Raw genomic sequence first — 27,179 nt, 5'->3', positions numbered from 1 at the left:
GACGGTACACTAAGAAAATCTATAAGAGAAGTCACAACTAAAAATAATAGCTGTGAAAAAGAATGACAAGGCAGCACTCAAATTGCATAAATAACAAGTGGTTTATTTGCTAAACCTACACATGTCAGGAACATAATTACCCCAATCCCAAATGTGATTGTCAAAAGGAGTGACATATATGAACCAGGCCTTGTTAACAAATAATATCTAGCACATAACCATAAAACTACCGTTATAACAAGTAAATGTCATATTGTAACAAACCGTAACAAAACATTTTGCCTGCTACAAACATGTGAAAGATATATTGTTGCAACAATTTCTTCAGTATAGACACAGTGTACTAAATGTCCATGAATACCAGAGCACTTAGTGTGAATCACACGCTCTGTATGTGAGAATGTTGCAAAGAAACAGTTCCAGCGTTACTGATAGGAAAACCAACTTGGATTACAAAGCAAGCAGCCTCACCACACTCGCGGTACAAAGTTCCAGTGTATCATCCAAAACCAGCTTATATAATTACCACTTGATCCATCTTTAAGAATTGCATGTGCTTCATACCGGATCCTTGGTAAATCTCCAACAAGGCAGTTTATGTACAGGCTCCTATGCGGTTAATGCCTCCTTGTACTCACAGGACCGGAACTTAGATTCAAGACTGCTGTATGCTTGTTAGTTATTGGAACCACATCACAGTAACCCGGTAAACTTGGGACCAGCTGCTACAGCGTATCATGTCGGACAGACATTGGTAAATCTACCCCTAACTCTGCTTTGTCTCTTAAACCTCATGTCACTATTCTGCTAGTCCTGAAAACGAAATTTCAATGAGCAACATTTTATATAATATTTACACATTTCAGTTGCAAAATGGCATTTGTAATTAAAAGGAAAAATTAAAAATTAGCACATGCCTAAACAGCACATTCATATACCAAGCAGATTTTGGTATACAGTATGTCTCACAGGGTGTGGTATTCGCTTTTAGAACTGGAGAAGCTTGTGATACTTCAAAAAGGGGAAAAAGGAAAGCTACAAAAAGGTTTCCAACCGTTTTCTACAGTTTGAAGACCATGAGGTCAGCAGACCCTTGCTGCAGCAGTAAAATGTAACGAGAATGGTCAAACTAAATTCATTAATTCATTTAGAAAAAGGAAATTTATGCTTACCTGATAAATTTATTTCTTTTACGATATGACGAGTCCACGGATTTCATCCTTACTTATGGGATATCGCCTCCTGGTCAACAGGAGGAGGCAAAGAGCACCACAGCAGAGCTGTATATATAGCTCCTCCCTCCCCTCCCCCTCCAGTCATTCGACCGAAGTTAGGAAGAGAAAGGAAAAGCCAAGGTGCAAAGGTGACTGAAGTTTAACAAAAATAATATTACCTGTCTTAGGAAATGACAGGGTGTGCCGTGGACTCGTCATATCGTGAAAGAAATAAATTTATCAGGCAAGCATAAATTTCCTTTTCTTTTACAAGATATGACAAGTCGACGGATTTCATCCTTACTTATGGGATACAATACCAAAGCTATAGGACACGGATGAAAGGGAGGGACAAGACAGGAACCTAAACGGAAGGCACCACTGCTTGAAGAACCTTTCTCCCAAAAACAGCCTAAGACGAGGCAAAAGTATCAAATTTGGAAAATTTGGAAAAAAAATGTGAAGAGACGACCAAGTTGCAGCCTTGCAAATCTGGTCAACAGAAGCATCATCTTTAAATGCCCATGAGGAAGTCACAGCCCTAGTGGAATGAGCTGTAATTCGTTCAGGAGGCTGCTGTCCACTACGCTTCCCAGATAAGACAACAAACAATGAAGATGATTGACGAAATTCCTTAGTCGCCTGCAAATAGAACTTCAGGGCACGGACTACGTCCAAATTATGTAAGAGACGCTCCTTCTTAGAAGAAGGGTTAGGACACAATGAAGGAACAACAATTTCCTGATTAATATTTTTGTTAGAAACAACCTTAGGAAGAAAACCAGGTTTGGTACGCAACACTACCTTATCGGAATGAAAAATTAGATAAGGAGAATCACATTGTAATGCTGAAAGCTCAGAAACTCTGCGAGCAGAAGAAATAGCAACCAAAAATAAAACTTTCCAAGATAACAACTTAATATCTATGGAATGCATAGGTTCAAACGGAACCCCTTGAAGAACATTAAGAACAAAATTCAAACTCCAAGGAGGAGCAATTGGTCTAAACACAGGCCTGATTCTAGTCAGAGCCTGACAAAAAGACTGAACAACCGGAACATCTGCCAGACGTTTGTGTAGCAAAATAGATAGATCAGAAATCAGTCCCTTTAAGGAACTTGCTGACAACCCTTTCTCCAGTCCTTCTTGGAGAAAGGATAAAATCCTAGGAATCCTAATCTTACTCCATGATTAGCCCTAGAATTCGCCCCAATAAAGATATTTACGCTATATCTTATGGTAATTTTTTCTAGTAACAGGCTTACGTGCCTGAATCAAAATAACAATGACCGAATCAGAGAACCCTCGCTTTAGATAAAATCAAGCGTTAAATCTCCAAGCAGTCAGCTGTAGAGAAATTAGATTCGAATGATGGAAGGGTCCCTGAGTGATAAGGTCCTGCCTCAATGGAAGCTTCCACGGCGGCAGAGAGGACATGTCCACCAGATCGGCATACCAAGTCCTGCGAGGCCACGCAGGATCGAGGAGAATCACTGAAGCCCTCTCCCGTTTGACTCGAGTAATCACCCGGGGAAGGAGAGCAAACGGTGGAAACACATAAGCTAGGTTGAACTACCAAGGCACTGCCAAGGCATCCATCAGTTCGGCCTGAGGATCCCTGGACCTGGATCCGTATCTTGGGAGCTTGGCATTCTAATGAGACGCCATGAGATCCAGCTCCAGTCTGCCCCATCTGAGAATTAGGGTGGCAAAGACCTCCGGATGGAATTCCTATTACCCCGGATGAAATGTCTGTCTGCTCAAAAACTCTGCTTCCCAGTTGTTCACACCTGGGATGTAGAATGCTGACAGATAACAAGAGTGAGCCTCCGCCCACCGAAATACCTTGGAAATTTCTGTCATCGCTAAGGAACACCTTGTTCCTCCCTGATGATTGATGTAAACCACAGTCGTGATGTTGTGCAACTAAAACCGGATGAACTTGGTCGAAGCTAACTGAGACCAAGCCTGAAGAGCATGGAATATTGCCCTCAATTCCAGAATATTGATTGGAAGTAGCGACTCCGGCCGAGTCCACACACCCTGAGCCTTCAGGGAATTCTAGACTGCCCCCCATCCTAGAAGACTGGCGTCCGTTGTCACTATCACCCATGAGGGTCTGCGGAAGCACGTCCCTTGGGACAGATGATCCTGCAACAACCACCAAAGAAGAGAGTCTCTTGTCCCCTGATCCAGATGTATCTGAGGAGACAAATTTGCATAATCTCCATTCCACTGTCTGAGCATGCTCAGTTGTAGAGGTCTGAGATGAAAACAAGCAAACAATGATATCCATTGCCACCACCATCAATCCAATTACCTCCATGCACAGAGCCACTGATGGCCAAGGATTGGACTGAAGGGATCGGCATGTATTCAGAATCTTCAACTTTCTGACTTCCGTCAAGAAGATTTTTATGGATAGAGAGTCTATTAGAGTTCCCAGGAAAGGAACCTTTGTCTGTGGAATTAGTGAACTTTTTTCTAGATTCACCTTCCACCCGTGAGTCCTTAGAAAGGATAGATGATAAGACGACGCCCAGATAAGTAAAGTAGAAACCCTAGAACCTTCGTGAAGATCCTGGGTGCCGTGGCCAACCCGAAAGGAAGGGCCACAAACTGAAAATGTTTGCCCACAAAGGCAAACCTTCAGGAACTGGTGATGATCTCCGTGGGTAGGAATATGAGGATATGCATCCTTAAAGTCCACGGAAGTCATATATTGACCCTCCTGGATCAATGGAAGAATTGTCTGAATAGTCTCCATCTTGAAGGATGGAACTCTGAGAAACTGTTTAGACTTTTGAGGTCTAAAATGGGTTGGAATGTTCCCTCTTTCTTGGGAACCACAAAAAGATTTGAGTAAAACCCCTGCCCCTGTTCCTGTTTTGCAACGGGACAAATTACTCCCATAGTGCAGAGGTCTTTTACACAACGTAAGGACGCCTCTCTTTTTATCTGGTCGACAGATAATCGTGAAAAAGGAACCTTCCTCTGGGGAAGGAATGTTTGAACTCTAACTGATACCCCTGAGACACGATTTCTAGTGTCCAGGGATCCTGAACGTCTCTGATCCAAGCCTGGACAAAGAAAAAAGTCTGCCCCTTACTAGATCCGGTCCCGGATCGGGGGCCGCCCCTTCATGCTGTCTTGGCAGCGGCAGCAGGGTTCTTGGGTTGTTCACCCTTGTTCCAAGTCTTGTTGGGTCTCCAGGTGGACTTGGCTTGAGAAAAATTCCCTTCCTGTTTAGGGGAAGAGAAAGAGAAGTTTCGAAAAAGAAAACGAAAATTACTCTGTCGACCCCTCTGAGTTGATCTCTTGTCCTGAAGGAGGGAGATGACCCTTGTCCTCCATGAAATTAGAAATAATTTTCTTCAAGTCAGGTTCAAATAAGGCCTACCCCTTGTAAGGAAAAGCCAAAGCTTAGTCTTGGAAGAACCTCCGCAGACCAAGATCTCAACCCAAAAAGGCTCTGCGTGCTAAGATGGAGAACCCCTACACCTAGCCGCCAGTTTGTTAACCTGCACAGAAGCGTCAGAAAGAAATGAATTAGCTGATCTAAAAAGCCTTATGATCACTAAGATTCAGACTTAAAAGACTCTTCCAGAGCATCAAATCAAAACAGCTGCACTGGAACTGTAACAACACAATCTGCCGGGCGCAATAGCAACCCTTCATGAACCCTTGATGAACACAGAATATCAAAAGGATAGGAAAAAATTCGTAGTCCTTCATTCTTAAGTGTGTTTGTTGTATCCTCCAGAGACAAAGATGAACTAACAAACAAACAGCTGAAAGTCATATATTACAATGTACACAGAACTAAATGTTACTGTCTCTTTAAATCTCAAAGTAACTTATTTCTCTGTGTTTATGTACCATCCTAAGACACAAAAGATGAATTAAAAAACAAACAGCCTCAATTCTCTTAAGAAGGTTGACCCCATAAAAAAGTTACTGTCACTTCCAATTAGCATGTAAACCTTGTTGGTGATAGACGTTGCTATGTACATTAAAGCAACCATGTCCTATGCCCACAATTCCATATGAAAAGTGCAAGGAACAGCATGTGGGCCAGAAAAAAAACCCTTCATTTTATGAGTGCACTTATTGTGAAATACCCAGATGAATTTCAAATAACAATAACCCCCAAAATCAGTACTGACTCTTAATATCTTTAATAGTGTGCCACTGTCTCTTTAAAAGTTAAACTGAAAGACTTGAGAGACGGGGTTCTTCACTATGCAATGGAAGAGGGTGATATCGCACCATTAACATCCCTTCAACGGTGGGATGCGGTTCTTTTTTCATCATGGTTTTCTCGCTCACAAATCAAACAATTTATCACCACTCACAAACGCAAAAGTGAAATGAATAGAGAACTGACCCCTTTTGAGCTCTTATGTGTGCAACAAACCCCTCCAAGACACATTATATCACTTCTTTACAGACTGTTACTGGTGACTGACAAGGAAACACTTCCAGCCTATACTAGGGCATGGGATAGGGAGATGGATACCGATACTCCCACTTCCGAGTGGAAGAGGGCCTTTCGGATGGCAGCCAAGGCATCATCGTCTGCTGCTATTCAGGAAATGCATTTTAAACTCCTTAGCAGGTGGTATCTTACCCCTGCTAGGTTACATAGATCTAACCCACTTATCACAAATTTGTGCTGGAGAGGGTGTGGACAGGAGGGAACAATGTACCACATTTGGTGGACTTGTCCGGTTATAGTCAATTACTGGGAGAACATATTTGCAGCAGTATCAAAGATAATAGGTATGGAATTAGCCCCAAAGATGGGTATACTGTTACTTTTACATACCCCAAAGATTCAAAATAAAGCTACAAGATCTCTTCTGTTCATAATGATCAATGGAGCTAAGAAACTTATCCCTATGCGCTGGAGGTCATTGACTTCTCCAGCAATGATTGACTGGCACACTCAAGTGGAGGATCTCCTCTTGTTGGAGAGATACCACTTTATGAAAACCGATAAACTGGACTTGCATTACCTCATGTTGGAAATGTGGGGACAACACAGATCTATGGGTACCCCCAATACACCACCCCTGACTAGGGACACGACAGCAAACCAAGACTCTCATAGCGACACCCCTCCCCTACCACGTCTCCTGTTGTAGAGCTCAGTTTGCAAACAAAACACATTAGAGCGGGTATACTAATTTGGTAATCAGACACATGTGCACTATCCATCACACCCAACCGCCCAGTACTCACCCTCCCCCTTTCCCTCCCATCCCTCCGTTTTCCCTCTGCCTCCCACCCTCCCCTCCCCCTTTTTTTTGTTCTTTTCTTCTCTTCTTTCTTTCTCTTCTCCACTTCTATATCTTTTACTTTTCAATCACATTTGAGGGGTCTCCTCGGGGTAAGGGGAAATGTACAATGAGGTGCCCCGGCCCACGCCTGATCCCTCTTTATTTAAAAATCCCATGCAATAATTTTGTAAAATTGTTGATTTTATATGCTTTGTCTGTTAAACAAAACCAGGCAGATACTATTGTACTTTAGGTATATTTGTTTAATCCTTTTCTTACATTGGAAGAGATTACATCACCACCCGTCTGAAAAAGGAGTTTTATTTGTTATCTGCCAGGAACTTTACTTTACAATTGTCAACTGTTCAAACACCTTGTATAATTGCTTGATGCATGGATTAATGTTGTAAATTTGAAACTTTCAATAAAAATTATATTTAAAAAAAAAAAGTTAAACTGAAAGTTTATTTTCTAGCAAAAAATCAATACACAAGAGTCAGAGCAACTACGGACATTTCCGAGTCTTATAACGATATTTAAAAGACTCTAGCTGTAAGGAGAAACAACTGGTTGCTTACAAAATGCAAAATCTGCAATCTTTTGTGCGCTTTACTGCTTTTTTTATCAATTCACAACCCCCCCCGTGAAGGGGAGGAAAAACGGTACGCTACGAACAGCGCCATCTTAAGGACCGCCCATCGTGGGCGTTTACCAAGTATTGTAAAATACTACGAACATGCCCTCCATCTTTGTAAGCAAAAGATCAAGTGCCAATTACGCTCGTTTTTTCTTTTAAGAGAACGATGTGAGCACAGATAGGAAGCACCTGGGCGGCTCATACTGTGATATAACCACCGGGAGAAAATGCCCCACATGGTTGAGCAAAGTACAAACAAACGTGCCGTAGAAAAATTATAACAAACTCCCGGTCGGCTGGTATTGATAGATAACCGCCAGGAGAACATGCCCCATGTGTTTGCTTAATGCCGTGCAGTATGCATAATATACCAAACTCCCGGTCGGCTGGTATTGATAGATAACCGCCGGGAGAACATGCCCCATGTGTTTGCTTAATGCCGTGCACTATGCATAATATCCCAAACTCCCGGTCGGCTGGTATTGATAAATAACCGCCGGGAGAACATGCCCCATGTGTTTGAATAAAGCCCATATAACAAACAGAGGTATGTCGCTGCATCACAGTGAAACGTCCATGTGGACCAAGCGCATACAGTAAAAAACAGAATTTATGTTTACCTGATAAATTTCTTTCTCCAACGGTGTGTCCGGTCCACGGCGTCATCCTTACTTGTGGGATATTCTCCTCCCCAACAGGAAATGGCAAAGAGCCCAGCAAAGCTGGTCACATGATCCCTCCTAGGCTCCGCCTACCCCAGTCATTCGACCGACGTTAAGGAGGAATATTTGCATAGGAGAAACCATATGGTACCGTGGTGACTGTAGTTAAAGAAAATAAAATATCAGACCTGATTAAAAAAACCAGGGCGGGCCGTGGACCGGACACACCGTTGGAGAAAGAAATTTATCAGGTAAACATAAATTCTGTTTTCTCCAACATAGGTGTGTCCGGTCCACGGCGTCATCCTTACTTGTGGGAACCAATACCAAAGCTTTAGGACACGGATGAAGGGAGGGAGCAAATCAGGTCACCTAAATGGAAGGCACCACGGCTTGCAAAACCTTTCTCCCAAAAATAGCCTCAGAAGAAGCAAAAGTATCAAACTTGTAAAATTTGGTAAAAGTGTGCAGTGAAGACCAAGTCGCTGCCCTACATATCTGATCAACAGAAGCCTCGTTCTTGAAGGCCCATGTGGAAGCCACAGCCCTAGTGGAATGAGCTGTGATTCTTTCGGGAGGCTGCCGTCCGGCAGTCTCGTAAGCCAATCTGATGATGCTTTTAATCCAAAAAGAGAGAGAGGTAGAAGTTGCTTTTTGACCTCTCCTTTTACCTGAATAAACAACAAACAAGGAAGATGTTTGTCTAAAATCCTTTGTAGCATCTAAATAGAATTTTAGAGCGCGAACAACATCCAAATTGTGCAACAAACGTTCCTTCTTTGAAACTGGTTTTGGACACAGAGAAGGTACGATAATCTCCTGGTTAATGTTTTTGTTAGAAACAACTTTCGGAAGAAAACCAGGTTTAGTACGTAAAACCACCTTATCTGCATGGAACACCAGATAAGGAGGAGAACACTGCAGAGCAGATAATTCTGAGACTCTTCTAGCAGAAGAAATCGCAACTAAAAACAAAACTTTCCAAGATAATAACTTAATATCAACGGAATGTAAGGGTTCAAACGGAACCCCCTGAAGAACTGAAAGAACTAAATTGAGACTCCAAGGAGGAGTCAAAGGTTTGTAAACAGGCTTGATTCTAACCAGAGCCTGAACAAAGGCTTGAACATCTGGCACAGCTGCCAGCTTTTTGTGAAGTAATACCGACAAGGCAGAAATCTGTCCCTTCAGGGAACTTGCAGATAATCCTTTTTCCAATCCTTCTTGAAGGAAGGATAGAATCCTAGGAATCTTAACCTTGTCCCAAGGGAATCCTTTAGATTCACACCAACAGATATATTTTTTCCAAATTTTGTGGTAAATCTTTCTAGTCACAGGCTTTCTGGCCTGAACAAGAGTATCGATAACAGAATCTGAGAATCCTCGCTTCGATAAAATCAAGCGTTCAATCTCCAAGCAGTCAGCTGGAGTGAAACCAGATTCGGATGTTCGAACGGACCCTGAACAAGAAGGTCTCGTCTCAAAGGTAGCTTCCAAGGTGGAGCCGATGACATATTCACCAGATCTGCATACCAAGTCCTGCGTGGCCACGCAGGAGCTATCAAGATCACCGACGCCCTCTCCTGCTTTATCCTGGCTATCAGCCTGGGGATGAGAGGAAATGGCGGGAACACATAAGCTAGTTTGAAAGTCCAAGGTGCTACTAGTGCATCCACTAGAGCCGCCTTGGGATCCCTGGATCTGGCCCCGTAGCAAGGAACTTTGAAGTTCTGACGAGAGGCCATCAGATCCATGTCTGGAATGCCCCACAGGTGAGTGACTTGGGCAAAGATTTCCGGATGGAGTTCCCACTCCCCCGGATGCAATGTCTGCCGACTCAGAAAATCCGCTTCCCAATTTTCCACTCCTGGGATGTGGATAGCAGACAGGTGGCAGGAGTGAGACTCCGCCCAAAGAATAATTTTGGTTACTTCTTCCATCGCTAGGGAACTCCTTGTTCCCCCCTGATGGTTGATGTACGCAACAGTCGTCATGTTGTCTGATTGAAACCGTATGAACCTGGTCCTCGCAAGCTGGGGCCAGGCCTGGAGAGCATTGAATATCGCTCTCAGTTCCAGAATATTTATCGGTAGAAGAGATTCTTCCCGAGACCAAAGACCCTGAGCTTTCAGGGATCCCCAGACCGCGCCCCAGCCTATCAGACTGGCGTCGGTCGTGACAATGACCCACTCTGGTCTGTGGAACATCATCCCTTGAGACAGATTGTCCAGGGACAGCCACCAACGGAGTGAGTCTCTGGTCCTCTGATTTACTTGTATCTTCGGAGACAAGTCTGTATAGTCCCCATTCCACTGACTGAGCATGCACAGTTGTAATGGTCTTAGATGAATGCGCGCAAAAGGAACTATGTCCATCGCCGCCACCATCAACCCGATCACTTCCATGCACTGAGCTATGGAAGGAAGAGGAACGGAATGAAGTATCCGACAAGAGTCCAGAAGCTTTGTTTTTCTGGCCTCTGTTAGAAAGATCCTCATTTCTAAGGAGTCTATAATTGTTCCCAAGAAGGGAACCCTTGTTGACGGGGATAGAGAACTCTTTTCCACGTTCACTTTCCAGCCGTGAGATCTGAGAAAGGCCAGGACAATGTCCGTGTGAGCCTTTGCTTGAGGAAGGGACGACGCTTGAATCAGAATGTCGTCCAGGTAAGGTACTACTGCAATGCCCCTTGGTCTTAGCACCGCTAGAAGGGACCCTAGTACCTTTGTGAAAATCCTTGGAGCAGTGGCTAATCCGAAAGGAAGCGCCACGAACTGGTAATGTTTGTCCAGGAATGCAAACCTTAGGAACCGATGATGTTCCTTGTGGATAGGAATATGTAGATACGCATCCTTTAAATCCACCGTGGTCATGAATTGACCTTCCTGGATGGAAGGAAGGATAGTTCGAATGGTTTCCATCTTGAACGATGGGACCTTGAGAAATTTGTTTAAGATCTTGAGATCTAGGATTGGTCTGAACGTTCCCTCTTTTTTGGGAACTATGAACAGATTGGAGTAGAACCCCATCCCTTGTTCTCTTAATGGAACAGGATGAATCACTCCCATTTTTAACAGGTCTTCTACACAATGTAAGAACGCCTGTCTTTTTATGTGGTCTGAAGACAACTGCGACCTGTGGAACCTCCCCCTTGGGGGAAGTCCCTTGAATTCCAGAAGATAACCCTGGGAGACTATTTCTAGCGCCCAAGGATCCAGAACATCTCTTGCCCAAGCCTGAGCGAAGAGAGAGAGTCTGCCCCCCACCAGATCCGGTCCCGGATCGGGGGCCAATATTTCATGCTGTCTTGGTAGCAGTGGCAGGTTTCTTGGCCTGCTTTCCCTTGTTCCAGCCTTGCATTGGTCTCCAAGCTGGCTTGGCCTGAGAAGTATTACCCTCTTGCTTAGAGGACGTAGCACCTTGGGCTGGTCCGTTTTTACGAAAGGGACGAAAATTAGGTCTATTTTTTGCCTTGAAAGGCCGATCCTGAGGAAGGGCGTGGCCCTTACCCCCAGTGATATCAGAGATAATCTCTTTCAAGTCAGGACCAAACAACGTTTTCCCCTTGAAAGGAATGTTTAGTAGCTTGTTCTTGGAAGACGCATCAGCCGACCAAGATTTCAACCAAAGCGCTCTGCGCGCCACAATAGCAAACCCAGAGTTCTTAGCCGCTAACTTAGCCAATTGCAAAGAGGCGTCTAGAGTGAAAGAATTAGCCAATTTGAGAGCATTGATTCTGTCCATAATCTCCTCATAAGGAGGAGAGTCACTATCGAGCACCTTAAGCAGTTCATCAAACCAGAAATATGCGGCAGTAGTGACAGGGACAATGCATGAAATGGGTTGTAGAAGGTAACCCTGCTGAACAAACATCTTTTTAAGCAAACCTTCTAATTTTTTATCCATAGGATCTTTGAAAGCACAACTATCCTCTATGGGAATAGTGGTGCGTTTGTTTAAAGTAGAAACCGCTCCCTCGACCTTGGGGACTGACTGCCATAAGTCCTTTCTGGGGTCGACCATAGGAAACAATTTTTTAAATATGGGGGGAGGGACGAAAGGAATACCGGGCCTTTCCCATTCTTTATTAACAATGTCCGCCACCCGCTTGGGTATAGGAAAAGCTTCTGGGAGCCCCGGCACCTCTAGGAACTTGTCCATTTTACATAGTTTCTCTGGGATGACTAAATTTTCACAATCATCCAGAGTGGATAATACCTCCTTAAGCAAAATGCGGAGATGTTCCAATTTAAATTTAAATGTAATCACATCAGATTCAGCCTGCTGAGAAATGTTCCCTAAATCAGTAATTTCTCCCTCAGACAAAACCTCCCTGGCCCCCTCAGATTGGGTTAGGGGCCCTTCAGAGATATTAATATCAGCGTCGTCATGCTCTTCAGTAACTAAAACAGAGCAGCCACGCTTACGCTGACAAGGGTTCATTTTGGCTAAAATGTTTTTGACAGAATTATCCATTACAGCCGTTAATTGTTGCATAGTAAGGAGTATTGGCGCGCTAGATGTACTAGGGGCCTCCTGAGTGGGCAAGACTCGTGTAGACGAAGGAGGGAATGATGCAGTACCATGCTTACTCCCCTCACTTGAGGAATCATCTTGGGCATCATTGTCATTATCACATAAATCACATTTATTTAAATGAATAGGAATTCTGGCTTCCCCACATTCAGAACACAGTCTATCTGGAAGTTCAGACATGTTAAACAGGCATAAACTTGATCAGAAAGTACAAAAAACGTTTTAAAATAAAACCGTTACTGTCACTTTAAATTTTAAACTGAACACACTTTATTACTGCAATTGCGAAAAAACATGAAGGAATTGTTCAAAATTCACCAAATTTTCACCACAGCGTCTTAAAGCCTTGAAAATATTGCACACCAATTTTGGAAGCTTTAACCCTTAAAATAACGGAACCGGAGCCGTTTTAAGCTTTAAACCCCTTTACAGTCCCTGGTATCTGCTTTGCTGAGACCCAACCAAACCCAAAGGGGAATACGATACCAAATGACGCCTTCAGAAGTCTTTTATAAGTATCAGAGCTCCTCTCACATGCGACTGCATGCCATGCCTCTCAAAAACAAGTGCGCAACACCGGCGCGAAAATGAGACTCTGCCTATGCTTTGGGAAAGCCCCTAAAGAATAAGGTGTCTAAAACAGTGCCTGCCGATATTATTATATCAAAATACCCAGATAAAATGATTCCTCAAGGCTAAATATGTGTTAATAATCAATCGATTTAGCCCAGAAAAAGTCTACAGTTTAAATAAGCCCTTGTGAAGCCCTTATTTACAATCGTAATAAACATGGCTTACCGGATCCCATGGGGAAAATGACAGCTTCCAGCATTACATCGTCTTGTTAGAATGTGTCATACCTCAAGCAGCAAGGGACTGCAAACTGTTCCCCCAACTGAAGTTAATTGCTCTCAACAGTCCTGTGTGGAACAGCCATGGATTTTAGTTACGGTTGCTAAAATCATTTTCCTCATACAAACAGAATTCTTCATCTCTTTTCTGTTTCTGAGTAAATAGTACGTACCAGCACTATTTGAAAATAACAAACTCTTGATTGAATAATGAAAAACTACAGTTAAACACTAAAAAACTCTAAGCCATCTCCGTGGAGATGTTGCCTGTACAACGGCAAAGAGAATGACTGGGGTAGGCGGAGCCTAGGAGGGATCATGTGACCAGCTTTGCTGGGCTCTTTGCCATTTCCTGTTGGGGAGGAGAATATCCCACAAGTAAGGATGACGCCGTGGACCGGACACACCTATGTTGGAGAAACACTGAGTTCACACAAACACCGGAGACAAGCTCTATCTATAAGCGCTCCCACATATTGCCATAAATGTGCCCTGAGCGATCCAAACTATCCACCCCCCCCCCACCTCCTCCTCAACCCGTCAATGGAGGTCCTGGGGAAAATAAGGGGCTTGTAGATAGAAGGTAGCAGCGACTCCTGAGTTAATTCTGTCTCAGGGAAACAAACAAGCTGCACATACCTTGTTGCTGATCGACATCATGAAACGTCCCACAGCTACAAAGAAGTCTTCATGCTCTTCTTGTCGATCTGTGGAGACATACAGGGCCTTAGTTAGCATGTCTAAGACCATTTTGAAAAGGGCAGCATTCCAATGCCTTAAAGCCACCTGTAGCTCTGCTAACAAGAGGTTGATCAGGTCCTGGCTACACCCTGTAAGAAAATAGTACTCACTGGCACCATTTAAAAATAAAAAACTCTTGATTGAAGAAACACCTCACTTTACCTCTTCCTAGTCTAACACAGGCAAAGAAAATGACTGGGGGGAGGGAAGGGAGGAGCTATATATACAGCTCTGCTGTGGTGCTCTTTGCCTCCTCCTGTTGACCAGGAGGCGATATCCCATAAGTAAGGATGAAATCCATGGACTCGTCATATCTTGTAAAAGAAAAAGAAAACTTTAGGAAAAGGGAGGGTAAAAGGCTACAAACACTACTTTAAAAAAGTAGAAATTGAACTGAAATTTGTCAGTAAATAAACTATGAGAGACAAATTTAAACATGGATTAAATTATTAGCATATATAGAGAGAATAAGAGTCTAACTTTATTCTACTCTTTGTATTTAAAGCTAAAACAAATGACTGAAAATGCCATAGAGCTATGAATGCTTTGCTGAAAACTAAGAGCAAAGCTATTCTGAGTTGCTAATAAAGAACAGCTGACTGATCATGAGATTACAGTGCATACAAATATTGGGGATAGTATACACCTTGTAATGACAAGATTTTGTTGTGCTGCTATAGAATATTATATCACCCAAGTCGTTTTTAAAACAAACATCCTTTTTACTACAATTATTTTTCAATAGCCAAACTCCATCTGCCGGTCAAAAAGTTAGAAACATAGAAACAAAGAATTTGACGGTAGATAAGAACCAAAAAGGCCCATCAAGTCTACCCATGTTACATGTTACTTTTTCCTTAGGATAGCCTTATGCATGTCCCAGGCATTTTTAAATTCCTTTACAGTCTTTGTGTTTACCACCTCAAATGGAAGTTTATTCCATGAATCCACCACCCTTTCTGTAAAAAAACGCTTCCTCAAATTTCTCCTGAATCTACTACCCTCTAACTTTAGTTAATATAAAGTAAATTGTTTTGCAGTGGTTACCTGATAAAGACAATTAAGGACAGATATAGAGCAAAGTAAGCCTTGAGAAATCAGCAGGGTGCATTTCAATTCAATTGTCAGAGCTAAATTACATGAAAAGTGGGCAAAATAAATAAGAATATATAGCAAAGATGTTTTGTTGTGCATAGCTAAACATTTCACATAATCTCATGATGCTTACTGTCACTTTAAGAGGAATGACTATATACTATAAGGGAATTTGCTAAGCACATGCCGGAAAAGTTTTAGCTTTGTAGTCTCCAAGGAGAGAGAAAAATGGAAACGGCAATCTAAACTGGGCCACAGATTTCAAAGGGATAAAATGCATAACATCTACAATTAGTGTGAAAGTTTATGTTTGTATTGCATGTTAAAATGCGGTGATAAATCTAACAAAATGTAACTGATGCAGTACAGGACAATACATTTGAATTAAATGTGTTCTAAATCCCACCATAAAATAGTAAAATATTTTTTATTAATTAACATCATACACTTAAAAAGGTGAGAATACATCGGACTCAATGATCGTGGAAGAATAGTGATCAAGAATTAATGGACAACCATAAAAAAAAAAACAACAACAAGTAGCGTTTCCTTTTGTATTGTGTATAATCATTATGGGCAATGTTATGATAGCAATTGTTGCATGCCAGAAGTACTCTACCTCTACATTGGCACCCAGAGAGTTAATATGAGCACTTTATTACCTTGACATATTTTGCGTACATCTGTTCATCCAATGGAAAACTCTGAACTGTTCTTTCATCTCTTGCATGAAAAGTACCAAGCTTTACCCATTTATTTGTGGGATATCTGAAAAAATAATACCAGATGCTAAACCTAAAAAATAATATCAAACACATGCTGAAAATAATTTCTTCATTCTCAGGCTGAATAAAATAAAATTATAAAAAAAGATAAAAATACATAAGCAATTATAAATTAGCTTTAAACCTAATTTCCTATGTACTCATGTAACTACACTCTTAACACTGAGTACTTTGTGCTCGATACATTATTGTGTTAAAATGAAGGTATACAGCTTCCCCTAATATTTCATCCTAAAACATTACTCATTGTTTGTTGTTTTTGTGGTTTATATTTCTACTTCACTTTATCTCAATTTCATGAGGGATTCCTCTACTTCTAAAATGGACACTAAAAGTTAAAATAAAACTTTATAATTCAGCTACAGCACACAATTTTAAACAACTTTCCAAGCTCACTTTATCAAAATGTGCAAAATCTTTTTATATTAAAATCTTTTTATGATGGGGTACCGCAAGGCTCTGTTGTCGGTCCCCTTCTCAATCTACATGTCCTCATTAGGTTCTTTAATAAAGTCCCCCGGGTTTCACTATAATTTATATGTAGACAATACCCAAATCTACCTCTCTGCACCAGAACTATCTCCTTATTTTCCACCCTTCTTCCAAAATCTCCCCCCCCCCCCCCATGTCTCTGTAACTGTTGATAACTCCATCATTACCCCAACCTCACATGCCTGATGTCTTGGGGTCACATTTGACACAGATCTTTCTTTCACTCCTCACATTCAGTCCTTGGCTAAAGCCTGCCGCTTTCACCTTAAAAACATAGCTAAAATCAGACATTTCCTTACGCAAGACACAACTAAGATTTTAATCCACTCTCTCATCCTTTCCCACCTCGACTACTGCAATTCCATCCTCTCTGGTCTCCCTAGCTGCCGCCTAGCTCCTTTACAATCTATAATGAATGCCTCTGCCAGGCTCATTTCATTTTCCTTACACGTCGCTCTTCATCTGCCGCACCTATCTGCCAATCCCTTCACTGGCTTCCTCTTGCCTCCAGGATTAAACACAAAAGTCTTACTCTGACACACAAATTGCATTGCTTGCCCCCCCCCCCCCCATCTCAGACCTTGTCTCCAGATACTCTCCCTCCCGACTTGTTACCGCCTCACATTCCCGTTTACAAGATTTCTCCAGACTGGCTCCCATCTTATGGAACTCTCTGCCTCGCTCCACAAGATTCTCCCCTAGTTTTAAAAGCTTCAAGTGCTTCCTGAAGACTCTACTATTCAGGGACGCATACAACCTACACTAACCTTCCTATCTCTACTGCTATCCCCTTAAACCCCATAGCATGTAAGCCTATGAGCCCAGCTGTTTGTAGTCCACCTTCATAAGAGTCGACAACAAAAGTGCAACTCTCGGCAGAACCCTCTACCCATTTGATCCCTGTAATTGTTTTTTATATACCACCCATGTTCATAGCGCTGTGGAACCTGCTGGCGCTCTACAAATACCTAATAATAATAATTGAGGCATCAGCTCCTACTGAGTATGTGCAACAATTCTCAGGACGATGGAAAACAACAATTACTTTGAAATTTGTCAGAAAGAAATCTACTACTCATTTGAAATCCAGACTAAGTGCTTTTGTGTTGTCTTTATTATGCATTTGTAGATTATGCAATTCTATTTTATTTAGTGCTCCTTTGAGTTGACACTTTATACTGGACTGTGCAGATTGTATTACGAGGAACGTCCCATTAAGTTTATGATTTGAAGCAATACTTAGTGAAGACAAAGTAAATATATTATTCAGCCTTCAAAATCAGTTAGATTCAGCAGCCTTACCGATCACTAATTGAAACCAAGAAATCCCTGGGAGTTGATGAGAAGAGTTCATAATTTGCAATATCAAGTTGTTTCACTTGGATAGGTTCACACAATTCAATCACAAACCTGAAAAAAAGCTTAGTTATTCCCAAAATATACAATTAAAGGGACGTGAAAGTCAAAAATAAACTTTCATAGTTTAGAAAGAACATGAAATTTTAGGTGACTTTTCAACTGACTTCTTTTGACATTCTTTGCTGAAAAACACACCTAGGTAGGCTCAGGAGCAGCTGATTATTGGTGGCTACACACATATGCCTCTTGTTACTGGCTCACCAGATCTGTTCAGATCTGTGCATTTCTGCTCTGGAGCGGACTTTAACTATGTGTTAAAATCCTTTGCAAGGGTTAAACACATAGTTATATGCAGCCAAAAGTGCAAAAACAAAAATGCACTAATACATTAAAGCTTTTTCTTTTTTAAGCATTTCTGTTTCTTTAAATTATTTTGAATCAAAATTAGAAGGTTTACATTTAACCAGCTGGCCAATACAAAATTAATTTTCACAGCTGCAGTTATCTGTAGCTTTTAATTACAAAACATATTTTAAAATAAAAAAAATATAAAAAACTTACCATATTTTAGTGCTACAAGGATTTAACATGTAAAGGTCCATATTTTCTATTAATATAGCGGACGTGCTCTGAAATTAAAAAACAAAACAAAAACATTTTAAAGAAGAAGATAAATTGAAAGAAAAATGGTTGTTGATAATGTTAAAGTTGAAAACAGTCATAACAATCAATTAATACACTTTGCTATACTAACTGAATGGCCCACATTTTTGCCACTAATATTTATTACTATATATTTGCTGCAACCTGAAATCACGCGATCGTGCAAAAAGATTGCGAGATTTCAATTATGGGATTGGGTCTGGGGGGCGTCAATAAGACCGCAATCAAATCCTGCAAGCCTAGTAGGCTTCAGGACAGCCGTTTGCGATGACGTTGTATTCCGTCATAGCGGCTTTAAAGCCCAGTGCCGTTGTGACGGAATACAACGGCATTAAAAGGTTAAGAGAGTATATTTCTGCATCCTGGTGCATATCACCACCATCCAGTAGATGGCTCTCAGTAGATTATTTCTACAGTTGGGCGGTACGGCCAATCAGATGCCGTAGCACCCACTCCATAGATTGTATGCAGAGTGTGCTTCTGTATCTATGCTGTGCAGGAGTACAAGAGCCAAAAAGTGTGAACATGACATTGACAAGTATGTTTCATTTCTCTTGTTTTGGCACATTCTAGAAGCATTAACCAAAGGAGATTTACCAAGCAGAAGAATACAAAAGTGTCAAAATGACAGAACACACATAACACTGAAAATGCTGAAAATAGATTAGAGTTATTTAGAAGCATAAAAAGTTCCAAAAGAAGTTAGTGGAGGTGAATGCAGGCAGCACAACTTAGTTTAAAAAATAATGAAGTTTATTAAATCATTTAAAAACTGATACAAGCACAGAAACAAATGTTACCCAAACACACAGGGGAATGACTGCCTTCCGACGCGTTTCCTGCTCAGACTGAGCACTTCATCAGGGATGGCAGGTGTCTCCCTTCTCGACTATTTATTGGAGTCTAGAAGTTTAACCCTTAATGTGCTATACTTTGAAAAAAATGTTCAGTTTAGCTTTTCAACAAATGTTGTTACTGAACAAGGGTCATAAATCCTCAACTCCAATAAATCTCACTTTTTCTTAACATAAATGATACATAAGATTATACAATATTTACATTAAACAATTGTAACTTTTCAATTTGGGTGCAGTTAGAAGGATAAATGATGTTACATTAATAATGGGAAGTGCTTGTTTTTTCATTAGACGATTATAAGATGGCAAGCATGTTTAGTTCTCCGGTATATGTATAGTGATTGCATTACTGGGAGCTAGCTCTAAGTTTCAAATACAGAAAACACTGAACATTTTTTTCAAAGTATAGCACATTAAGGGTTAAACTTCTAGACTCCAATAAATAGTCGAGAAGGGAGACACCTGCCATCCCTGATGAAGTGCTCAGTCTGAGCAGGAAACGCGTCGGAAGGCAGTCATTCCCCTGTGTGTTTGGGTAACATTTGTTTCTGTGCTTGTATCAGTTTTTAAATTATTTAATAAACTTCATTATTTTTTAAACTAAGTTGTGCTGCCTGCATTCACCTCCACTAACTTCTTTTGGAACTTTTTATGCACTATGTCAGCGCAAGGAAAACGCTGAGGAGGGGTGTATGCTACTTTTGAACAGTGTATCTTTCAAAGCAACTACAGCCTGCACAGCAGACTATCAGTGAGCTACCTTGCAGGTGTGTACAGCGTGTGAGGATAACTAAGAGGAATCGACACGGATCAGAACTACAACCACTAACACTGATATCAGCCCTTCCTGCGGTGAGTAGGACCGGAATCTATGAAATTATATACTGTGATTACCAAGCCAGTTGTTTGATGCCGGTGTGGGTACTGTGAATAGTGGTACTAAACATAATCATAATCTTTGAAGTGAACATAAGGATACACATCTTAATACTCACACGCCATTGAAAAGAATATATACACACCTGTGACTATTAAACAAGTGGATGCCAGCTCTTTAATAATACACACGTTATTAAAATTGAATATACTAACATACCATTTAGTGCTCCACTAATGTGTATTAAATATAATCAAGCTTGTTGATTTATGCTGCTTTGAAACATAACGTACACACTGTCGTTCAACATTTCATGGGACCTATTGCAATCGGGGGTTTTTGAGTCTATTGTATGAATGTTGGCTGTTTTACATAATATTTTCCTGTAAGACTCTGACCCGAAGCGCACTAAATAAATAAATAAATAAGAGACTTTAAAAGTTTTTTTGAAAAGGTTTTTTGAAAACTAAGGTCCAAAAGTGACAAAATGGCCTATGGAAATATAGCACAAAGGCGCACAAACTTAGAATCTCTAATGAAAAGCACAGACACCCTTGAAAACACACAGGAGGATTTAATCAATTTGTTTGCAAAGAAGGAAAAATTAAGCATAAAAGAATTGAGACTTTGGTGGGAGGTAGAGTTCCTTCAACTTTATACAAAGGAAAAGAAAGTTCCAAGAGGACTCAGGATGAAGAAATATCCAGCTAACGATAAAGAAGATGTCCTTTTCATGGAAAAATGGAACGAAACCCTAACCAATTGTTCTTTGATATTAATGGGAAAGTTGCTAAATAAAAAGAAAATAGAAAGAGAGGCAATCATAGTGGAACTCACTGATTTACAGGCAAAAATAGATGGCATGAAAGAAGATTCAAGATTCGTAGCATTTGAAGCACAATTCAATGAAACTTTAGGAAAATTGGATAAAGAAATAATGGAGAGAAAAATCAAAAAATACAAACGAGATTGCAAGGACTATGAGCTCAACATAGTATACACCTGGAATACCAACAGTAAGGATAACCAAGGAAAAAAAGGAAAAAACAAATGGCAAAAGAAAAGTAACAAAAGAAAAAATTCTGAAGGCAGAAAAGTAACATTCAGTGAAAGCAGTATAGCTACTGACACTTCAACAAATGATACTGGAGAATGGTCATCCATAGCCGAACAGGAACAACTAGAAAATCCAAATATAATGGGAGCTGATGAAGTAATGAACAGTGATGTTCCAGAAGGCACACAGCTAGGTGCGAAACCCAAAGAGATAGTGGCTCGAAGATCTTTCTCAGATATGGTCAAAGAAGACAGGTCCACTGGTCCCAGAAAGGAACAAGCCCAGGATCAGAAAATGTCAACACCTAGATACCCAAGTAGATCGACCAAGGGGCCAAAAAACGGGAAGTCCCAGAAGAACAAAGCATAATTAACTTATCAAGAATCGAGTTAAATGCTGACCAATACAAGGTTCTATCTAAGGGACTTGGCTATGCGCCTACCAGTGACTTTAATCTTTTTGATACATTAATAGACTTAAATAAGTTTATGAGAAAGGTGACACTAAAAAAGCATTTTTGTCATCTACCAAATACCAAAAATGAGAGTACACCATCCATTAACACACAAATTAATTCTCTCCCTAATGATATTGAATCCTTAAGCTTTAATGACCTATGTGATGTAACAGATCTAGTAACACTCCAGAGAGATAGCATACGTAACAGTGAAACAAATCTAGTAATACCAAAAAGTGATGTAAAATTTGCCAATAAACACTTTTATCCCTCACAGTCACGAGGAGAAAATATAGATATTTTTCACACCATAGTGGAACAGGAACTCACAAAATTGCACCATTCAGAACTTACCAAAAGTAAAAAGAAAGATAATCTGTCGGCTAAAGAGAGACTAGCTCTAAAAAACATCAAAAAAAAATGAACAAATAGTGATTACTAATTCTGACAAAGGCGGTTCAATTGTTATCCTTGATAGGACAGCTTATGTAAATGAGGCAATGTCACAGTTAAGTGACACAGAGACATATAGGGCACTTACGTTTAACCCAACAACTAAGTTCATTGAAGAATTAGATCTGTTGCTGGAAGAAGGCAGGAAACTAGGCATATTTGATGAGAAAACAGTTGATTCACTGTTAGTAAAATCCCCAGTTATCTCGACATTTAAACATCTGCCAAAAATACATAAACATCCCACTAAGCCCCCGGGTAGACCCATAATTTCCACCATAGGCACCCTGGGAGAGAGATTAGGAGAGTGGGTAGATGGCCACTTACAACCAGTGGTGGTTAATATGCCTGGCTACCTTAGAGATACTAAGCAACTTCTTAGAAAATTAGAAGGTTTTGCATTAAATGACACTGACATCCTCCTAACAATAGATGTAGTATCCTTATACTCATGTATACCACACCAACAAGGAATCTTAGCCTTAGAAGAAATTCTGAAATTATACACCAATTATGATATCATCTTCATAAGCTACCTCACAGAAGTTGTGACCTATTTGCTGACACATAATTATTTTGTATTTGAAGGCAAAATGTACTTACAAAAGCGAGGGACAGCCATGGGGGCAAAATTTGCCCCCTCATATGCAAATATCTACTTGAGCTACTTCGAATTTTTTAAAATCTTTGGAGAGCTAAATGAACATAAACAGTACATTAAATTTTATACAAGATTTATTGACAATGTGCTCATCATATGGAGTGGTAGTGTTCAGCAGATAGAAAATTTTGTTAAAACCTTAAATCAAAATAGCATGAACCTTAAGTTCACCTGGAGCTATGCTAATGAAAGTATTAATTTCCTAGATCTCAAAATTAAATTTGATAAAATCAATAAGACAGTTATCATGGAAACTTACAGAAAAGAAATAGCAGGCAATACAATCCTGAGGGCAGAATCCAATCACCCTAGACATCTAAAAGGAGCAATACCCAGAGGTCAGTTCATGCGTTTACGCAGAAACTGTAGTAGCATAGGAGACTACAATATACATGCAGAACAACTTAAAAAGAGACTCATAAACAGAGGGTACAATAAGAACCAACTTGAACACACACTAAGAGAGGTGCGCCTAATGGACAGAGAAGATTTATTGAAAGATAAAAATAAATGTTCTAACTCAGAAAATAAAATAGTATTTTCTACACAATACAGTATTCAATATCCCAAAATCTGTAATATAGTAAAGAAATACTTACCAATATTAGAAAAAGAACCAGCACTTGACAATATTTCCACAGATGGAGTAAAATTTGTCTCAAGGAGAGCCAAGACAATAGGCCAATATGTAAATAGAAATTTTTCTGATTCTAACGCGAATAATAAAGACAGGATAACCTGGTTAAACCCAAAAATAGGCACATTTAAATGTGGTGTAAGACCCTGTAAAAGTTGTCACTATGTTAAAATGGGGGATAAATTTACATCACACACTACTGCACAAGAATTCTCAATTTTAACTGCCAGTCAGACTATGCAGTATATTTGGTTTCATGCATAAAATGTGGCAAGCAATATACAGGTCACACAATAAGGGCTGTAAAGGAACGAATACGTGAACATCTTTTGTCTATTGAGGCAAAGGAACCCAAAACTCCCGTAGCTAGACACTTTGCAACACATAGGCAGGGAACCAATTATAATAAAAGTATGCAAGAAGAGATCCTTAGAATGTTTCAATTTCAAATCATAGATAGGGTGCCAAATAGAATCTCTGGAGGAGACAGGCTAGCAAAACTAAATAAGAAAGAGGCCTTTTGGATTCATAAGTTAAGAACAGGTTTTCCCAATGGGATGAACAAAATATGGGACTTACAGCTATATACTGGTAACTAATAGACCATAATAAGAAACATACTTAAATTGAAAGTTTCTTACATTGATAGCCAAAATTAATTCTAATTTTATTATAATTAAAAACTTGCTTGCAATCCCTCGAATACAATTGATATTTGGTGCCAATTATATCTTTGGGTACCATCTTAACATAAATGTATCCATAAAGTGTTTTCTGTATTTGAAACTTAGAGCTAGCTCCCAGTAATACAATCACTATACATATACTGGAGTCCAAATATGCTTGCTAACTTATAACATAAATTTATCCATAAAGTGTTTTCTGTATTTGAAACTTAGAGCTAGCTCCCAGTAATGCAATCACTATACATATACCGGAGAACTAAACATGCTTGCCATCTTATAATCGTCTAATGAAAAAACAAGCACTTCCCATTATTAATGTAACATCATTTATCCTTCTAACTGCACCCAAATTGAAAAGTTACAATTGTTTAATGTAAATATTGTATAATCTTATGTATCATTTATGTTAAGAAAAAGTGAGATTTATTGGAGTTGAGGATTTATGACCCTTGTTCAGTAACAACATTTGTTGAAAAGCTAAACTGAACATTTTTTTCAAAGTATAGCACATTAAGGGTTAAACTTCTAGACTCCAATAAATAGTCGAGAAGGGAGACACCTGCCATCCCTGATGAAGTGCTCAGTCTGAGCAGGAAACGCGTCGGAAGGCAGTCATTCCCCTGTGTGTTTGGGTAACATTTGTTTCTGTGCTTGTATCAGTTTTTAAATGATTTAATAAACTTCATTATTTTTTAAACTAAGTTGTGCTGCCTGCATTCACCTCCACTAACTTCTTTTGGAACTTTTTATGCACTATGTCAGCGCAAGGAAAACGCTGAGGAGGGGTGTATGCTACTTTTGAACAGTGTATCTTTCAAAGCAACTACAGCCTGCACAGCAGACAATCAGTGAGCTACCTTGCAGGTGTGTACAGCGTGTGAGGATAACTAAGAGGAATCGACACGGATCAGAACTACAACCACTAACACCGATATCAGCCCTTCCTGCGGTGAGTAGGACCGGAATCTATGAAATTATATACTGTGATTACCAAGCCAGTTGTTTGATGCCGGTGTGGGTACTGTGAATAGTGGTACTAAACATAATCATAATCTTTGAAGTGAACATAAGGATACACATCTTAATACTCACACGCCATTGAAAAGAATATATACACACCTGTGACTATTAAACAAGTGGATGCCGGCTCTTTAATAATACACACGTTATTAAAATTGAATATACTAACATACCATTTAGTGCTCCACTAATGTGTATTAAATATAATCAAGCTTGTTGATTTATGCTGCTTTGAAACATAACGTACACACTGTCGTTCAACATTTCATGGGACCTATTGCAATCGGGGGTTTTTGAGTCTATTGTATGAATGTTGGCTGTTTTATTTAGAAGCAGTTGCTTTGGGTTAACCAGAAGCTGATGGAGACCCTGATTTGATGAGATTAATTATTTTGGTCAATCTGTTAATTTGCATGTTTCACTAAGAGTCTGATGATCAAAAACCGAAGAGAAATCGCACAAAATCTTAAGGTTTTTGTTTTTAGCATTATATTGTAGATGTCTCTCCTTCACAACCAGAACCCTGCATTATGAGATGAGCTTAAAGAGAACTTTAGATTACCAGAAAGTTTAACTGCAATAGTCTTGAGTGAAACTGCCAAATGAACTATTTAAAGTAGCTGTCAAACCCAACAACATTACAATCCTTTGCAAAAAACATTTGAGGTTTCTGAAAAGTCTACGTGGTTAGGGAACTAACTCTGAAAGATAATTTATTCTGTGTTCAGAATAAATATCATAGAATTAACCAGGCATGATGGCACTAAAGCAACAGAGCATTGTGACATCTAAGGTTTTTTAAAAAAAGCAACTAAAGAGAACTGACAAGCAATGCATTCATGATACATAATTGACACTGAATACACCCCCCAACCCCACTGGAAGAGCGTAGGGTAGTTTGCAAGCAGCACAGAAAACCTAGTATCTGCAAAGCCCATAAAACGACCCTGCATGCTAGTACAGGATGAGACTGCAGAGTCCCATTCCATAAACACATTGGAGAAAACCCAGAGATAAACATCATCTGACTGCTTGGTAGGTCAAAATGATAAGAGGGGTGGCCAAGCAGGTACAAGGTGAAAAATATACAGTGGGTGGTCTTGCAACATAGAAGGCCTGCTTTGTGGCAGAGCTGAAATGTTCTTGCTCATATTTAAGGGACACGAAAACCAGAATGTCATAAGTCAGATAGATCTTGTTATTTTAAACAACTTTCCAATTAACTTAAATGATGACATTTTATTCATTCTCTTGGTATCCTTTGAAAAACAGGAAACTAAGCTCAGGAGCGTGCAAGTGTCTGCAGCACTACAGGGCAGCAGTTCTGCAGGAATGTTATATACTTGGAAGAGCACTAAATGGCAGCACTTTTCCTGCCATGTAGTGGTCCAGCCATGTGCACACAACCTATCTAGGTATCTTTTCAACAAAGAACACCATGAGAACTTAGCAAATATGGTGATAGAGGTAAATGTGATAAAAAATAAATACAATTGTATGCTCTGTCTGAATCACAAAAGAAAAATACAAAATTTATGCTTACCTGATAAATTTCTCTCTCTTGCGATGTATCGAGTCCACGGATTCATCCAATACTTGTGGGATATTCTCCTTTCCAACAGGAAGTGGCAAAGAGAGCACCCACAGCAGAGCTGTCTATATAGCTCCTCCCCTAACTCCACCCCCCAGTCATTCGACCGAAGGCTAGGAAGAAAAAGGAGAAACTATAGGGTGCAGAGGTGACTGAAGTTTTTTAATAAAATATACCACCTGTCATAAATAGACAGGGCGGGCCGTGGACTCGATACAACGCAAGAGAAAGAAATTTATCAGGCAAGCATAAATTTTGTTTTCTCTTGCAAGATGTATCGAGTCCACGGATTCATCCAATACTTGTGGGATACCAATACCAAAGCTTTAGGACACGGATGAAGGGAGGGACAAGACAGGTACCTAAACGGAAGGCACCACTGCTTGTAGAACCTTTCTCCCAAAAATAGCCTCTCAAAAAGTAAAAGTATCAAATTTGGAAAATTTGGAAAAAGTATGAAGCGAAGACCAAGTCGCCGCCTTACAAATCTGTTCAACAGAAGCCTCATTTTTAAAAGCCCATGTGGAAGCCACCGCTCTAGTAGAGTGAGCTGTAATCCTTTCGGA

General features: G+C 40.1%; 1 protein-coding gene across 3 annotated transcripts in view; it reads right to left on the bottom strand.

The window, feature by feature from the left end:
* SUCO (SUN domain containing ossification factor) overlaps positions 1 to 27,179 on the bottom strand; it is a 484,388-nt gene that overhangs the window by 241,874 nt on the left and 215,335 nt on the right. For all 3 annotated transcript variants that reach the window (XM_053693235.1, XM_053693236.1, XM_053693237.1), the window contains 3 exons: positions 18,216 to 18,283; positions 17,598 to 17,705; positions 15,681 to 15,786 (listed from right to left, as the gene is read on the bottom strand). In XM_053693235.1, the coding sequence (XP_053549210.1) occupies positions 15,681 to 15,786; positions 17,598 to 17,705; positions 18,216 to 18,283 (282 nt within the window). The remainder of the gene's footprint in view (positions 1 to 15,680; positions 15,787 to 17,597; positions 17,706 to 18,215; positions 18,284 to 27,179) is intronic.

The sequence above is a fragment of the Bombina bombina genome, chromosome 10 (assembly GCF_027579735.1).
Source record: "Bombina bombina isolate aBomBom1 chromosome 10, aBomBom1.pri, whole genome shotgun sequence".
NCBI lineage: Eukaryota > Metazoa > Chordata > Amphibia > Anura > Bombinatoridae > Bombina > Bombina bombina.
This window is presented reverse-complemented; position numbering and strand designations above follow the sequence as displayed.